Source organism: Amborella trichopoda, chromosome 1 (genome assembly GCF_054954075.1).
Source record: "Amborella trichopoda isolate Santa Cruz 75 chromosome 1, AtrichopodaSantaCruz75HAP2 v2.0, whole genome shotgun sequence".
Taxonomy (NCBI): domain Eukaryota; kingdom Viridiplantae; phylum Streptophyta; class Magnoliopsida; order Amborellales; family Amborellaceae; genus Amborella; species Amborella trichopoda.
In genome coordinates, this window is record NC_142336.1 from 54,996,191 (window position 1) to 55,014,828 (window position 18,638).

Below are 18,638 nucleotides of genomic sequence, written 5' to 3' on the forward strand. Positions count from 1 at the left end.
GGTATATTTATTACATCAATCTCAAAAAAATAAAAAATTATACTTTTTAGGAGTTATATAGAGGAGCAGTGCCATTAACATGTTAAAACGTACAAAAAAGAAGAAGAAGAAGAAAGTTTATACAAGGTTGTAACCCTAAAATGTAGAATTGAAGATGCACTTCAAAAATCCATTAGAAAATGTTGTTTTAATGTTGAAAAACCATCTAATAAATCATGTCGATATCAAGATATGTGGATATAAAAAAATATATATTTTGAGTCCTAAAAATAGTACATACCTTACAACACATTATCTAAACCATCAATTTTCAAGATTTTCATATAGTTATAGATGTACTTTTGCTTTAATTTCAAAATAGATTTTGAGATAATTTTAAGATTTTTTATATCAAAATTATATATTATGATAAAATTTAGAAGTGGATTTTGATTGGATTGTTTTAGGTTGCAACCTTATAGAAACCACACAAAAAAACAAAAAGAAAGGAAAGAAAAAAAAAAAGACGTGTCTGCTTACTTTTTGGGTAAGTAGACGTGTGTGTTTACTTCTTTATCACATTTGGCACCTCTTCCATTCTCCAAAATAATTTATCCTAATTTACCTTTCTCTCTCTAAATAATTTATCACTTTTGAGTAACTAATTTCATTGTTTTGCTCTCTCATTTTGTCTTTCTACCTTCTATGATTCTTCCCTCCAACTCCAAATTTCGAATTTCACTCTTCTAAATCTCAACGTTTTTGCCCCCTTTAAAACACGCCATTCGGGGACACCCCGGTCCACAAAGTTAGAGAGAGAGAAGAGAGAGAAAGATAGAGAGGAGAGAGAAAGAGAGAGGTTTGTCAAAGTCCTTTTGCACCGATCCAGGTGTCCCAACAAAAAATGTGGGCGCTTTCTCTCTCTAGGTCACTGTGTGACAGGCAAATTCGCCCGTACACAGGAGACGAGGCCAGTAGAACAATGAGAGTTACCCTCTCCCTCTCTCTGTTAAAACCTACTTTCTCTCTCTAAATCGCAGCGCCGTTCTCCCTCTTCGCTTTCTCTGTCTTCTGTCACAGAATGCGGCCTCTACCCAGGCGGCCCGTTGTGCCAGAGCTTGGGTCCAGAAAGGGGCAGAAGAGGAAGCTTGAAGAAGAGGAAGATGAGAGAGAAGAAGAGCATCAACAAGTATCGGGGACCTCTTCTCCCTCTTATTCTTCGCTTCCCCCCAATCATCAATCGATTTTAGCGGAGGTTGCAGTCCAGGTTCAAATCCTAAATTCTTCTTTCTCGTGGTCTGAATCCGATCGATGCGCTGCCCGTCGAGCCACCAGTGTCCTCACTGAACTCGCAAAAAATGGTACTCTCTCTCTTTAGCCTCTCTGTTTCTCTATTATCTCTCCATAGATTATCCGTCTCTGTAATCTCTCTCTCTATAGACTCCATCTCTCCAATCTCTCTCTAGAGACCGCCGAATCTCCGTCGTTTCTCTCTCTCTCTATTGTCCCTCTCTCTCTCTAGACTCTCCATCTCTTTAATATCTCTCTTTAGGCTCTCTACCTCTCTAATCCATCTCACTCTAGGCTCTCTATCTTTACAATCCCTCTCTCTCTCTCTCTGTGTCTGCCCCCCCTCCTCCATCTCTCTAATATATCTGTGCTAAACGCGCCATCGATGTATTCTCTCTCTCTCTTTGCCTCTGTGGCTCTAATCTATCCCTCTCGCAGTTTTTTTTCTTTTTCTCTCACTTCAATTCCTCATCCTATCCATGCATGCATCCATCCATCTATCTATCTATTTACAGGGGAATCTGAAAGTTACACTTTACAATGTAATTACACTGTAACATGGACTCGGATTTTCTGAACGATATTTAATTCTGATAATCCGGTAAAACCCCCAAAGTTTTGGTTTTCTAGTGACTTTTGCCATGACTGAATTGCCACAAGTGTAAAATTCTTCTCCCCATTTGGCGTTTGTAGACTATCCACTTATGTTAAGGTCTCAGCTTTTCAATATGTTATTTTAGTTTAGCGGATCTGATTTCTCATTTGGGGCTTTATGCGTTTCGCACTTTTCCCTTTTCTTGAATGTAAATTTGCAGAGGAGGTGGTGAATATAATTGTGGAAGGAGGAGCAGTCCAAGCCCTTGTGCAACACCTGCGGTCTCCTTCTTATACAGAAGACAATGAATTTCCAAAGCCTCATGAGCACGAAGTTGAGAAAGGTGCTGCATTTGCTCTTGGGCTTCTTGCTGTCAAGGTAACCTTCTTTCCCCCTTTAGAAGTTGAGAAATGTTGGGTTATTGATAATTGGCTTCACAATTCAACTACTATTCTGGATTGAGATGATTCCTTCCTTTTGATTGTTCTAATGCTCGTGTTTTTTGGTGCAGAACTAATCCTTCTCCTTTTTTTCTTTTGCTTTTGAGAAGTTGAGAAATGTTAGATTATCTGTAATTGGCCTTGCAATTGTGAATTGAGAGTATTTCTACCTTTGGATTGGTGTGAGTGCCTGTGTGTATTCAGCTTAGACCTATTTTTTATTTTTTATTCCTGAGAAGCTGAGAAATTTCAGGTAATTTGCAATTAAAATGTCATTCAGAATTGAGAGGATTTCTACTCTTGACTGGTGTGAATACCCATGTTTTTGATGTGTAGACCTTGTCTTCTCCTTAAGATTATTTCTGGGTTAACCTAATTCTCCATGACCTCCAGTTGTCTTTTGGGGTAACCTTTGTGGAGAGAGAATTCGATGTTAATTGGTGTGAATTCATTTGGTTTTGCAATAACAGCCAGAGCACCAGCAACTGGTAGCAGACAAAGGGGCTTTGCCTCTCCTTGTGGCACTTCTGAAAAGGCACAAGAAGTACTCAAGCTCTCGATCAGTCAATGGTGTTATTCGTAAGGCAGCAGAGGCAATCACAAGTCTTGCCCACGAGAATGGCAGTATTAAGACCCGCGTCAGGTATTTTATCAGTATCTTTGCTGAGTGGGGGAGGGAGATTTAAGTGTACCTAGAGTAAAGTAGATATATGTAGAGAGAGTTTGTACTCTGAGCTTTGAGGGGTGGAGTAAGACAGCAAATTGTTTATGGTAATTGTTTGGGTGACACTTGGTTCCCTGGCTTTGGCAGGATGGAAGGAGGGATCCCTCCCCTTGTTGAATTGCTGGATTTTGCCGATATGAAGGTGCAACGAGCAGCAGCAGGGGCATTGCGCACTTTGGCATTTAAAAATGAGGCTAACAAGAACCAGGTCTGTGGGTTTCTATTTATTCAAGAAGCCATTCACACCAATTTTATCTCTTGGTCTGAGTATTAATATTCCTAATGTTTCATCTTATAGATTGTGGAATGCAATGCCCTCCCAACCTTGATTTTGATGCTTCGATCCGAGGACTCAGCTATTCACTATGAAGCGGTATAATTTTCTTTTACTCAGCCTATTGAACTAAATTCTTGCAAGTTTTGTTGTCAATATTAACTCGGTTCTTTCTTTATTATAAGTGAAAATATTTTCTGACATTGTAAACTTCTTCCTGAGATACTTTAGGTTGGCGTTATTGGAAATTTGGTCCATTCATCTACGAGCATAAAGAAAGATGTTCTCAAGGCCGGTGCTCTGCAGCCTGTTATTGGGTTGTTGAGGTATTTTTGGTGTGAAGTCTTTTGTTATCACTTTAACGACGTGTTCATTTTATTTAGCATTTAGAATACATGAATCATGCCATTAAATGATTGTTTTGTTGCTAGGAAGAAGTACATGGTGGATGCATGCTTTCAGTTTGCTCTTATTTGTACAGAATTTAGAATACATGAATCATGCCATTAAATGATTGTTTTGTTGCTAGGAAGAAGTACATGGTGGATGCATGCTTTCAGTTTGCTCTTATTTGTACAGAAAAGGAATTTTTTTTGCTTTTTAAATCTTTTCGAATTGCGACTCTCACAAGATGAGCGAAATATGCTACTTCTCGTTGTGTGTTATGCAATTGGGAGTACTGCCCATGATATTTATCTTTGATATTAAATGAGAACATCGTATAAGTAAATTATTGAGTTTGCATGGATATATATGCTTGCCTATATGCTCCAAGCCAGTGCTTTAAAACCTCACGATGCGGATCAGGAATTGCCAATTTGAACTGGAGTCGGTTGGGACTTCACCAGTTTTGTAAAGTATCTATATGGGCCCATTCCCCCCTTAAATATATTGGCCCATTCCCCCCTTAAACAAGTCCCTTTCATATTTTGTTCTTAAAAAGGAAAATTTGTTCTTTTTCTTTTTTAAGCTTATCTAATGTTTTCTTAGGTGCTCCCCTAAAGCCCCCCACTTAAACCCCTATTTTAATTTTTTATTTTATTTTTTAATTACTTTCTAGATTGCTGATTAGGGCTGATCTGGATTGGCAACGGATCTATGGGCTGAACGATCTGCCCCACCATCTGGGTTTTGAAACACGGCTCCATACTTTTAGTTACACCTCATAGTATTGAATAGAACTATGATAAAAACTCACTTAAAAGTGAATAACTAGAACTGGAAATAAAAAAATGTTTTTAAGTGTCTAAAAAGAGTTATAACTATCTGGTTGTTTTGATCGATGCGGGCCTCTGGAAGTGGAAGCAATTGCATCCAAACTTTTGTACAAACCTTCACCAAAGGATGAAGATGAAGAAGAGAGAAAGAAATAAAGGAAGATTAACTGGTTAGAACGAAATAAAGGAAGAGTAACTGGTTATGAACAAACTATCTTTGCAACTTCTACTTTTCATCTGATCCCTAATGCTCCTTGTTTGGTTTTGAACTTCCAATAAGTAAATATGTGATGATAGCACTAGGTAACCTGGCCAGAAGAAGTTTGACTTGTGTTGAATGATTTATATCGACTTTGGAGGACGAGGAAGGTGTAATATTGTACTGGTGAACCTTGAGAGGGTCAAGATCTTTATGGTTTAAATGTCTTTGGAGAAGCGTAAAGACAAATTCAGTTGCGGATTATATCTTGCATTTTAGTTTTCTCAGTGTTCCATCCTCTTGTAGTTAAATGCTTGATTGATTTGATCAGTGACTGTGACAACATTGAACTCTCAAAACTTATTTGAAGTTTGTATTCATTGCCTATACACAGGGCACTTTATTCAGGGTCAAGTGAAATAATTGTCTGAGATTTGGTACTTTTGGGCTCTACTTTTATTCATAATTATCAAACTATGAGCATTATTATTTTCCTGGATGGTTAAATTCATCAAATTGTTTGTATTATTTGCTATGTCTGTGTTATGTGAGAAATTCGTGTTCAATTTGCTCTGTGGATGCTGTGATGTTTTGCATCTTGCAAAGATGATAAACTTGTCTGAGGTTAAGCTTTCTTTCCTGGTGCTTTATTCTAGGTTAGCAAAATAATAATCTGAGCTTTGGTACTCGGGATGTGCTTATTCATAATTATTAAGATGAGCAGTATTATTATTTTTCATGAGAAATTTCAGTTCAATTTGCTCTAGCGGCACTACATTATTTGCTTATTGTAATGATTATATTGCTACAAAGAGGTTAACCTTTTTATACTGTTGCCAGTTCCTCATGCCCAGAAAGTCAAAGGGAGGCTGCACTATTACTTGGGCAGTTTGCTACCACTGATCCAGAATGCAAGGTGCTCTTTCATTTTATGGCTTTAGTCTAAAGCCAGGCAATAATTTGGCTTTCGAAGTTCATTTGGTAATTTTTAGTGAAAGAGTTACTTGCAGGTGCAAATTGTGCAACGTGGTGCAGTGAGGCCACTTGTTGAGATGCTTCACTCCTCTGATGTGCAACTCAAGGAGATGGCAGCCTTCGCACTTGGAAGATTGGCTCAGGTCCGTTGTATGCCTTTGCTTATAAAGAATGCTTATCAGAACTACAGGTGTTGTTGCTAGAACTGTTTTTTCTTACATTCAAATATTTCATAGATTAATTGCATTCGTGCTTCATGAGTTTGAGTGCTTCCTTTTTCGGGAAGCATAATGAAGTCCTGATTTTCCTAGATATTGTCCTTTATCAGGAAGCATAATGAAGTCCTGATTTTCCTAGATATTGTCCTTTATCGGGAAGCATAATGAAGTCCTGATTTTCCTAGATATTGTTTTGTATTTGTGGCAGTATGGGAACCAAATAAAACCATTTTCTATTTTTTTATTTTTTATTTTATTAACTATATTTTTCATGAGATTCAAGAGATGTGTATGCAAAATTTTGGTGGAACAAATGTCTCTAAGGCTCTCAAATATTATGTAGGGAGGACACTTTCACGCTTACCCCTACATACACATACATACATATACATAGAAAAATACTTAAAAGTCCATCAAACAGCCATGATTGTCTGCTACTTTTAACCTCAAATTATATGTGTGTGTGCCTCAGTGGGCGCACCTAAATAAAATATAAAAAAATAATTCAAATAATAAAAATGACTAATTACCTCTGTGAATATTTCATGGGTATTTTCATCATTTTATAGTTTGACAATTTATTATTTTGAAATGTTATTTTTGTGCGAGTTGCTTAGATGTACATACTCCCCAAATTTTAGATAAATCGGATTTGTAAAAAATATTAAAAATTCAAATACTATTGGATAATCATAACTGTCTGATGGACTTTGGATAGTGATTAGCCATGAGTGAAGTATTATAAAAATTCACTCATAGGTGTTTGCCAGTGTTATCCATATATATGATATTATATATAAGGGATAACACTTAATAACACCTTTGAATGGTGTAGGTGAGTTGAATGTTGTAGGTGAGTTGACCAAGGATACTATGCTTGTGAGTATATATAGGTCTTTGTTAGTGTTATCCACATATGTTATCAATGAATGGTGTACTTGAGTTGTTTTGCTGGACTAAGGATGCTACACTTGTGAGCAGTGTTTAAAAAATGGGTGACCCAATCCCGAATCGGGCGATCCGGATCTGCTCAAAAAACTGGATCCAACCGTTTTGACATGTTCAACCGGTATGATGATGTCATCAATTGCTGCTATGACATCATAAATCGGTCGCACATCATCATTGACATCATCAATCGCTGCTATGACGTCATAAATGGGTCGCACATCATCATTGACATCATCAATCGTTGCTAGGAAGTCATAAATGGGTCACACATCATCGACGCCATCGAACCTTTTATGACGTAATCAATTTTTTTAAATTTTTTTTGGGTTGTGAAATTTTTTAATTTTTAATTTTGAAAAGTGGTCCTCACTCCTCATGCAATCATGGGCCCCACTCACATGCACTCTTTCAATTACATGCGTGCTTAACGTCCATAGACGTCTACTTTTATAAGCTCGTTTTGTACCACAATTCTTTGATGTGGGATCTTTTGAGCCTACTCTCTCATGTGTAAGGGATGTCCAATACATATTCAAGCGGAGGTCTAATATATTTTCGACTCCCTCTCTCTATTTATTGAAGGATATCTATCAAATGAAATGGTCTATAAAAAAAAATTGTTTTTCTTTTTTAGATTAATTATATTTATCTGTCTTTTTTATAATTTACAAAAATATGATATGAAAACGTCTTCGAATAATCTTTTAATCATGTTTATTATAATATTATAGTTCATAATTATACATTGACAAAAATTTATTGTTAACTTATTTAATATAATTATGTTAAAATTGTTATTGCTATATTGAAATTTTTATTGTTATAGATATATTAAAACATCGTATAATTTAATATATTAAATTGTTATGTTATTTAATAAATTATTATTGTTATATAGATTATGTTATTTCGTATTTCGTCTAGATTGTGTTTTTAAATAATATATTTTAACTTTTACAAATATTAACAATTAATTTATTGTTAATTTGTTATTATTATAATAACGTATTCGATACAACAATAAAAATTTGATATAATTTTGAATTGTGTTAAGTTGTTATATGGAAATTCTTGAATCATATTTATTATAATTAATAATTATATATTGATAACTAAATCATGTATTTTATTTATTGTTAATTTGTTATTAACAAAATAACGTATTTTATACAACAATAAAAATTTGATATAATTTGGATTGTGTTTTACAAAATAACGTATTTTATACAACAATAAAAATTTGATATAATTTTGAGTTGTGTTAAGTTATATAGAAATTCTTGAATCATATTTATTATAATTAATAATTATATATTGATAACTAAATCTTGTATTTTATTTATTTATTATACTCCAGACAGGAAAATTGTGTCTCAGTATTCACCTATTTTTTCAAAGTAATGAAAGTACATAATTCACCACTCCTAATTTCTTTTAGAAACTAAAATAACACTATTGTTAGAGATTTATAGTGATTTATTAAAATTTTTGAGACAAATATTACCGATTCCGCCAATTCTCCAATTCCATCCACATAGTCTTCAATCCGACACGGGTATGGGTGTGACCGATTTGAGTCATCGATCCGTTTTTTTAAACCTTGCATGTGAGTATATATAGGATGGTTTCCTTGTACATTGCATCCACCATGTATATCTTACATCATAAAATTTTGATTCCAATTACCCTGTCCCTTTGTTGCAATTATTGTTGTAGGTGGGTATGTTTCCATTTGCATAGGGTATTTTGAAAACATTAAATGTGAATGGGTTGAGTGCATATGATGCCTTATTTCCTTTGATAATGGCATATTAAGTGTGTGGCATCCCATGCATACTACCCGCACTTTATGTGCTATTTCAATATACCATTCTATTTATGAAGGGACTACTATGGTAAAGTGTGAGGGTAATTAAAGATTTGAAGTCGCATTTTAATAGTTTAGGCTCTGTCTGGAATGGATTACAAATTTTAGCCCGTAAGTTTAGATTCCAATAGCGCCAGCTCGCTATTATGTTCATATACTATTTAAAAAAGAGGTCCGGACCTTTTTTTGGAAATCCTGCATGTATGATATGGTGATTTCCCTAGGGGTTGCGAAACCCTGAGCATTGACTGCCAGTACAGTATCACACATAGCATTATTAATTATAATTAATAATTATATATTGATAACTAAATCTTGTATTTTATTTATTTATTATACTCCAGACATGAAAATAGCGTCTCAGTATTCACCTATTTTTTCAAAGTAATGAAAGTACATAATTCACCACTCCTAATTTCTTTTAGAAACTAAAATAACACTATTTTTAGAGATTTATAGTGATTTATTGAAATTTTTGAGACAAAAATTACCGATTCCGCCGACTCTCCGATTCGATTCACAGATTCTTCATTCCAACACGGGTATGGGTGTGACCGATTCGAGTCATCGATCCGTTTTTTTAAACCTTGCATGTGAGTATATATAGGATGGTTTCCTTGTACATTGCATCCACCATGTATATCTTTCATCATAAATTTTTTATTCCAATTACCCTTTCCCTTTGTTGCAATTATTGTTGTAGGTGGGTATGTTTCCATTTGCATAGGGCATTTTGAAAACATTAAATGTGAATGGGTTGAGTGCATTGGATGCCTTATTTCCTTTGATAATGGCATATTAAGTGTGTGGCATCCCATGCATATTACCCGCACTTTATGTGCTATTTCAATATACCATTCTATTTATGAAGGGACTACTATGGTAAAGTGTGAGGGTAATTAAGGATTTGAAGTCGCATTTTAATAGTTTAGGCTCTGTCTGGAATGGATTACAAATTTTAGCCCGTAAGTTTAGATTCCAATAGCGTCAGCTCGCTATTATGTTCATATACTACTTAAAAAAGAGGTCCAGACCTTTTTTTGGAAATCCTGCATGTATGATATGGTGATTTCCCTAGGGGTTGCCAAACCCTGAGCATTGACTGCCAGGGCAGTATCACACATAACACGCGACACTGCATTCTCATTGCCTTTCTCAATGCACTATTACAAACATAGTCTCTGGCATACATGGTAAATGCGAATGCCTATATATACCTTTACTAATGTTTTAACCTGTGGCATACGTGGTAAATGCGAATGCCTATATATACCTTTACTATTGTTTTAACCTGCTAGAGTATATAAATATGTCTTACTTACCAATGCTGCGAATGCCTGTATATACCTTTACTATTGTTTTAACCTGCTAGAGTATATAAATATGTCTTACTTACCAATGCAAGTAGAGCATAGCTCATTTAATATAAGACACGTGTAAAAGAAAGAGGGTAAAAATTAGATAATATGGGGAAGTTATTCAAGAGAAATTACTGAAAATGGGAGAGAATAAGTTGAAAAAGGAGTAAGATATGATAAGTATCCCTAGAATTTAGGCTACTTGTTTTCCAAAATTAGTTGTAAAAGAGAAACTTTGCACAACTACAAAAATATAGTCTCTCTCTCTCTCTCACACACACACACATGCTAGCTTGAATGCTGCCTATACTTCTAATGGGTTGCATACTGGCGTGTGTGTGCTTGTTGACCAGTTTTGAATTGTTTCTAGGCTACATAATCCTTCCAATTTCGCATTTATATTAGGAACTACAATCCCATGGTACAGCTGCATTGCCATTAGAGTTTACAAAAGTGTGGAGTGCCTAAATAATGAAAATGATGAGCATTTTATTCATTAGGATTCTCACAACCAAGCTGGCATTGCGCATGATGGGGGCTTGCTTCCCTTGCTAAAGCTTCTTGACTCAAGAAATGGGTCTCTACAGCACAACGCTGCATTTGCTCTTTATGGACTTGCTGACAATGAGGTACCGATTGGCTTGATAGTTTCCCATTGAAATGCCATAGTAGCAGGTTTTCTTCTTTTTATACTGTATACATTGAAATTTTCTTATATTTGGCTAGCATTGCAACAATAATGCATTTCTGATGTTGTAATGCAAACTTTCAATTTGTAGGATAATGTCTCGGATATTATCAGAGTTGGGGGTGTTCAGAAGCTCCAAAATGGGGAATTTATTGTTCAAGTATGCTGTTTTCCCCTATCGTTGCAATTCATGTTTATTAACTTTCTCTGGAGATTGACAAATATGAATGTTTCTTGGATTTGATTACTTGTAATTTTGATGCGCATTTGGAGTTGTTCAGTTCTGCCCAGTGTTTTAAAACTTGGCGATTCCCCATCCGGATTGCCAATTTGGATGGGAGTCGTTTGTGACCGAATAGGTTCCGGGATGTATGGGTCTCAGCCCAGTCCCCCCCACCCCCCCTCCCAAACCCCGACTTTATAATTTTTTTTGGACCGATCCAGATGGATCCAGATCGCCCATTGTATTTTGTAGTGATATGGGTTTTGAAGTACAGGTTCCATGAAGGCATCACTGTTTGGAGAAGTCTCATTTCTATTGGTACTTTTTTTTGTCCTTTATAGGTCTCTTTTATGATACTTCATATGTGGTTACAGGCTACAAAGGATTGTGTTGCCAAGACGCTGAAGCGATTAGAGGAGAAAATTAATGGAAGAGTGAGTTTTTTTATTCATTATTTTTCTTTGATAATAAAAATTTTAAAATGTGATTTTTTTATTCATGTAATTTTCTATTCTTGACTTTTGACTATTGTTATTCATGTCTACACTTCTCAATACGTAACTGGTACTTAACAGCCTCTGCTGCTATTATTCAATAGCCTATATTGTCTTGCATTTGTGTTGAATTCTAAAATATGTTTTTTTTTTTCTGTTATTTACTTTGTAATATTTCATTGATAGGTGTTGAAGCATTTGTTATACTTACTGCGCATAGGAGAGAAGGCTGCACAGAGGAGAGTAGCCTTGGCACTCGCACATCTTTGCTCTCCTGATGACCAGAGGTTTATTTTCATTGAATGCCATGGTATGAGGTTGGAATTTCCATTCTGAACTTCTTTTTGTCCTCTTTACTGTGTAAAAAGAAACTTGTACTTCAGCAAAGGGAAAGGGGGAAACAAAAAGTTGTAGAACTCCTGTCTTGCCCTTCCAGGATTTCTAGGGTTTCACCTAATTTTTTGATGGTTAAGTAATATTGCTTTCTTGCAGGACTGGAGGTACTTCTAAATATGTTAGATTCCACTGATTCTAAAATGCAGCAAGATAGTGCTGTTGCATTATACACATTGGCCAACAAGGCCATGGCACTCTTTCCTATGGATGCAGCTCCTCCATCGCCCACACCGCAGGTTTGACTGTCTTCTAAAGAACAGTTAATATCCATTGTTTATATACATCGTTGATTTATTGGAGTTTTGAAAGTCAAACTTCTTCCCTTAGTTTGGACCTTTTTCTTATTGACATTTTTCCATAGTTCTCACCTTCAAAGTGCAGTGCAAATTTGCTTTGAAACTTCATGGGTGTTTAGCCATTAAAGGAAAGAAACATCCATGTAAGTGATCATTGAATAAGTTGACTGCAAAGTGTGGAACATATTTTTTTCTTTGGAACTGTTACCTTTGTATTGAAAGTGTATACAGTGTACAAAATTACCCAACCCAGGGGCTCAAAAAGCCAGAGAGCGTGGCAAAAACAAAACTATATGGGTGAAAACATGGGAACAGTTACAGTTAAAAAACTCATTTGGTAATTACAAGGATATGGCAAGTTTCTTGCCAAAAAATTAAAGCCACATCAGCTCCTTGCTTAGCCAGTATGTCACCTACTTGATTGGCCTCCCTCCACGTATGAGTCCACGAGACCTGCATTTGCCTGCCAATTCCTAAAATCTCATCAAAGATAGTCATGAGTCTCCCTGGTGTTGTAGCCTCTTGTGGGGCCCAGGAAATGACATTTCTTGAGTCATCCTCGACAACCAGAACTGTGCTCCAAGAAGGGTTGAAGTTTTCCAATAGGGCACCGGCTTCTGCTGTGGTTGAATCTGTGGTCCCAATGGGGGAGCCGTAAGACAATAGAGAAACTCCATCATGGTTCCTGAAAATGCCCCCTATACCTGCTGGACCTGGATTGCCGAGTGAGCATCCATCGAAGTTGAGCTTCAAGTGTGACGAAGGAACTTGATAGTGCTATGTCTCCACTACCTTTTTGGACCTTATATGAGTGTGACAAGCTTTAAGGTTTTCAACCTCTTGTTTATTGACCTCGTGAACAATTTTTTTTTGGATAATGTTCTATATATATTGCTAGAACAAAATGTTATAAACGTTAGGCAACCCATAAGGGGTGCCCTATACGGTACCCCGAGGGTTAAAAAAAGGATTTACCGTTAGAGATAGAAGAGACAGAAAGGGGAGAGAAAGAACGTATCGGAAGGGGCACCAACATTAAGACCCCAATGTGGTATTTGAATGGCACTACTGTATTGGCTTCTCTAAAGATGTGGGTCCAGGATACCCTGATGCCACTACAGAGGTGTAAAATTTATTCGAAAATGTGGTCTAAATGCCACGGCCAGGGTGAGAGATTGGAGGCCCGAGAAATAACATTATTGTAGTCTCCTTCCACCAAAAGCTCAGTACTCCATGAGTGATCAAACTTGCGAAGGCCCTCCAACAAGGGCAGAGCCTTGGCAAGAGGAGTCAGCTGTGCCAATGGATTTTGAAAAAGACAACAGGGTACTGCCATCATTCAGGCTGAAGAAGCCAACAACGCCTGAGGGACCTGGGTTGTCAAGGGAGCAACCTTCAAGATTGAACTTAATGGTTTGTGACCCAAAAGGCTACGAGATTCCTAATTTTGTCGAGCAAAGATGAGACTGTGGATCTTTCTCCCCTGAAAATTCTGTTGTTTCTTTCGAGTCAAATGACCCACAGAGTGGATGTGATATAGGCTCTCCAGAGTAGTCCCCCTGCCTTCGGCCCATGGGTGAAGAGAAAGGGCCTTAAAGAGTTGGGGGATGGATCTGGGGGTGACCGAGGAGTACTCAAAAAGTTCGAGTAGGGCGGCGGTCTACAAGGCACTGGCAAACTCACAGTGTAAGAATAAGTGTGCGTTGGAGTCTTTGTCTTCCATGCACACGACGCATCTGTTGGGGCAAGGCACGCCTCTTCTCTGGATTTGATCAATAGTCAGCACTCTTTTGTGAATCACAATCCAACAGAAGACCTGAATTCTCGGTGGTCAGAGAGAGAGCCATGCTTTGAATGCAAGGGTGAGGGTAGAAGAGGCGGGGTTGAGGTTCGAGGTGAGTGTGCAAAAGAAAGAGGACCTCGTGAATGATATCACATGGTTTAAATAAATCATGACCATGTTTTAAAGGTGTATTGAAATGTTGAAGTGGAATTCTCTAAAAGAATGTTGAATTGGACTGTAGTGAATAGTCATGTCAGTGATAGTCATGGTCTTGTGCTGTTAGCTATGTCATTAAACCTTTTGTGATGTATGTTATAATTTTGTTTATCATACGCAAGTGATTTTAATGCTGGTGGTGACACATATGTCGGCATTTTCCTAGTTAACCAAATTCTGATGGTTGTGATGTGAATGCCATTCATGATGTCAGGCCTATCTTATGGCATTCTCACTTTCTTTGATAATTTTTCTTGAATTTCAGCAGGCATGATTTGCCATGAGTAAGAGGACTTTTGAAAACTAAAAACTAAAAGACAGAAACTTTTGTTTTTTGGGTTTATGTGCTTGCATATTTATGTGCAAGCACATAAATGTGGATAAAAGCATATTCTATCGTGTAAAAATGTACTGTACATATGACAGGTCGCATGTTTTTATCTTGTACAAAAATAGTGTGACATGTTATATGACAGGTCACTTTACATCACTTTTTATGATCCCTTTCTTGTATGATTGAGCATAGTGGTTATCATTGATTATTTGCTATTTTGCTTTATTTTGATAACCCATAGGGAAACCTTCTATTGAGTCAGAAACTATTGCAACTATTAATTTATCTATATTTCTTTTGGCGTCATTCCACAATGCAGTTTCTTAATTTTAAAGTCATTAATTTTGAAATTTGTTTGACCTTTTCTTTTTTATTTTGGATGGCATTCATTAGTTGTAAGTTTTTATGTTTATTAATTGCTAATGTTGTTACTCAATTGTTTGGTTTATTCTATTGGGATTATGTAATTGGTTCTAGCAAGATGCGAAATATACAAGTTCGGCAAAAAAAATAAGATTTGAAATACACAGGTTCCTCTTTGAACTACTTACAACTGTTTTAGTCTTCTCAATCTCCTTTTGTCATAGCATGTGAATATTTGAGCTTACAGATTTTGGATCCAATGTCAACAACTTCGCAGGTTTATCTAGGTGAACAGTATGTAAACAGCGCTACTCTATCTGATGTTACATTTTTAGTTGAAGGTGATGTTCTTTTTAAATAATTTTTCTCATGCATGAGAAATTTTCAAAAGTGTTATTCATTGAGTTCCTGCGGCTTTTCTTTGTCATGTATGGATCACTGCTAGTTATGAAATTGATGGTTAAATTTTTTGTTCCTTTTCTCAGGTAGACGATTTTATGCACATCGAATTGCATTGCTTGCCTCTTCTGACGCATTTCGTGCAATGTTTGATGGTGGCTATAGGGTAAGATACCACATCTCAGATCATATTTTATCTTAAATGTGAGCTTTATATTGTTTTTGCCATATTTAATTGAGAAGTACCTTTGAAATTAATTATTTTTGCCATATTTTATCTTTGTATTTTGGTTACGGTTTGTGGTGTCTTAACTTCATTGCAATTTGAACACTTTTTGTATTTGCTGATGACTCTAACCCAGGACCACATGTAGCTGTTGTCCACAAGGAATAGGGTGGCACCTTATGAATGGCCAACGCATATATACCTGTTGGTATTTCAAAATAGTTTTTACTTATGCATGTAGTTCCAACTATACAATAACCAAACTTACTAAATGCAACAATATTGCAAGTACTAGATGCAAAATTGCTCTTATACATATCTATAAACCACTTAAGAGGACCACTTCAAGTTGAAGTAAAATTAAGTTATATCTACCTCAAAAAAAGTAAAATCAAGTGATTAACAAAAATCCAAGATATATGTTATGGTATGAATGTTGGTCACATTGTGAAATGAGCCAATGAAGCCTTATATAGTAAACTAGAAGCTTGTGTGTGTTTCCGAGTCTCACTGCATCAAACACAGTTTTTTCGTGGTGATTAATATTGGACCACACTTATTTTTCTAGATTTTCTAGAAGTTTAACTTCTGAACAAATTCAATCTCTTCCTTCAAATTGCTCAAGAGTGTGTGGAAGTCAATTTTATGCAGTATAAACTTGATTTTAGGTACACTTTAGAAAAATATATTTGTTCCAGTGAGGATATCCTTTATATTTGTGTTGAACGTACAGTGCAGTGGGCTTTAGAAGGGGATTCAGTTACACGCTAGATTGATGAATATGTCAGGATATTTTAACTTATAATTCATGCGTGCTTTGTGTGGTGAACACGTTGCAGGAGAAGGATGCCAAGGACATTGAGATCCCCAATATTAGATGGGAGGCCTTTGAATTGATGATGAGGTGAGGAGCAAAACATGTCATTTGTTTTTCTTGGTTGTCCTGCTCCCTCTCATTCTTTTTTTTATTTGGTCTTTCCTTTCCTCATATATCTCTGGTCTTCCTCAAGCCACCCTCACATGCACGCATGCACACACACACATGCATGCACACACAGCACACACACACGCACGCACACAGCATGCACACACGCACGTGCACAGGCAGACAGACAATTTTATGTGTTTCTGTGAATGGGCTTGAGTGATGCTCTTCTTTGTTTGGTCACAGATTCATATACACAGGAACAGTAGACGTAACTCTAGACATTGCTCAAGATCTCCTTAGAGCCGCAGATCAGTATCTCTTAGAAGGTCTCAAGCGACTATGCGAGTATGCCATTGGCCAGGTGAAACAAAGAGATCCACATGCCTCTTCTGGCTATCTTCTTTTTTTTTTTTTTTTGTGAGGTGAGATTGTATTGAGAGAAACCATTTACTCTTCTTCCTGTTCTTGCTCCTTTTGAATAGAGAATGTGCATGTCTAAAACATCTTAATTTTATTATGTGGGCTTTATTTTAACGGGCGGTCCCGGGTTTCAGGACATATCACTTGATAATGTGGTTTGCATGTATGAGTTGGCTGAGGCCTATCATGCCATGACCCTGAGGCACACGTGTGTTTTGTTCATTTTGGAGCACCACCAGAAGATGAGCGAGAAACCTGAGTATGTCAAACCCCCTCTCTCTAAAAAAAAAGTTGATTTTTCTCCTTAGAGAAGGGAGAATCGAAACATGTCAAAATCTCTCTTAGCAAATTATCCGAATATTTTGTTTAAACATGTGTGCTTGTGTGTGTGTGTCCGTGCGTGTGTCCCTGTGTGCATGTGTCAGAATATCAGACCCCCCTACCTGTCATGTCAAATATATGCTTCATCACCTAGTAATTTCTGGTTGCGTATGAAGCGATTAGTCTTACTATTGATATTGAGATTTACTATTTTGGGTGGATGGTTTTTGCAGGCATTCACAACTAATTCAGCGAATAAGTCCTGAGATTCGGGACTATTTTTCGAGAGTATTGCGGCCGCACCCCTCAGCTTCCATGAATGTGTAGAGCTTTAATGCCACCTTCAGGTGATTTGAGAGAACTGGAATCATGAGAGAGAAAGTCGGAATAAAGCTTACTTTCTGGGGCCATGGTTGTACAAACGGGGAGTGGGTTTCAGAATCTGAATGATGGCCAGCACTGTTCACTAGGCAAGTTCATGAGTTTCAATGTAATTTGCGAATTCCATTGAGGCTTTTGGCCTCACTTTATTCTCATGCAGCTTGAGTTGGTTAGTGCAATTTATTGGACCTCTCTCGCTTTCTCAAGATTGGGAACTTATAAATAGGGTTGTAATGGGCTTGGTCCAGTCTGCAGGCTTTAAATTGGGCTGGGTTGTTAAAGGCCTATGGTTTGGACTGGGGCTTGGCTTGGAAGGGGCAAAATATAAAGTCGACATCTTATGTTGTGGAATTAAGGTGTATCCCAAAAATCCATCAAAAAAGATGCTTTGACCTCCCAAAAATAATACATCTTGTCAAGATTGTCGTATGTTTGTAAGTATGTTTGATTTAAATCAATTTTGGAGTTTAAAATTTTATAATTATAGTGAAAATAGGTTCTCGGGCCATTGAAAGAATTTTTGACACCAAAATTGCATCTTATGGCAAAGGTTCTAGATGTGAAGGTTTCAACCTAATGCAAGCTCGCCACACTCCTTATTCAAGCGATACCCTCTGTATACTTGTATAAGGCCTGTGGGGGAATGAACCAATTTTTACAGGCTTGAGCCTCATCAGTTTGAAATCTGGCCGAGCCTGAAACCAATTTTGTTGGGCCCAGGCCCATCTTGCTTTGTTTCAGGCTGGGCTACCTATGCAATTGGAGAGAGAGAGAGAGAGAGAGAGAGAGAGAGAGAGAGATGGTGACTAACTATGCAAATGAATGGATTTGTTGTCTTTGAATCTCTTCTCATAATTTATTGAGGGGAAGCTCACCCGAAGTTAACAGAAATCCTGTTTTGAGTGTTTGTTTTAATTTTTAAGGTCACAAATTTGGTGGTTTATTTATTCGTTTCATGACTTTATCTACTAATATTCCACAAAATAGAGAACATGACTCGGTCCAAAGTCCAAATTATACGAGTGGTGAGGGGCATGATGGTCAAATAGAATTTATTTATTTTTGATAAATTTTCCCTCAACA

General features: G+C 36.8%; 1 protein-coding gene across 2 annotated transcripts; it reads left to right on the forward strand.

Moving 5' to 3' along the window:
- The first annotated feature begins 946 nt into the window (after nt 1-946).
- On the forward strand, nt 947-17,958 carry ARIA (ARM repeat protein interacting with ABF2). Of its 2 annotated transcripts, XM_006851026.4 has the most exons (19): nt 947-1,340; nt 2,085-2,242; nt 2,775-2,947; nt 3,116-3,236; nt 3,327-3,401; nt 3,534-3,628; nt 5,559-5,634; nt 5,729-5,836; nt 10,588-10,716; nt 10,867-10,935; nt 11,373-11,432; nt 11,679-11,802; nt 11,985-12,124; nt 15,158-15,221; nt 15,366-15,445; nt 16,345-16,409; nt 16,677-16,794; nt 16,988-17,112; nt 17,408-17,958. In XM_006851026.4, the coding sequence occupies exons 1-19, from the start codon at nt 1,061-1,063 to the stop codon at nt 17,499-17,501; spliced, it is 2,154 nt and encodes a 717-aa protein (XP_006851089.1). In that variant the 5' UTR covers nt 947-1,060; the 3' UTR covers nt 17,502-17,958. The 2 variants fall into 2 exon arrangements, with proteins under 2 accessions (XP_006851089.1, XP_088731165.1); XM_088875039.1 differs by lacking the exon at nt 16,988-17,112.
- The last annotated feature ends 680 nt before the right edge of the window (nt 17,959-18,638 follow it).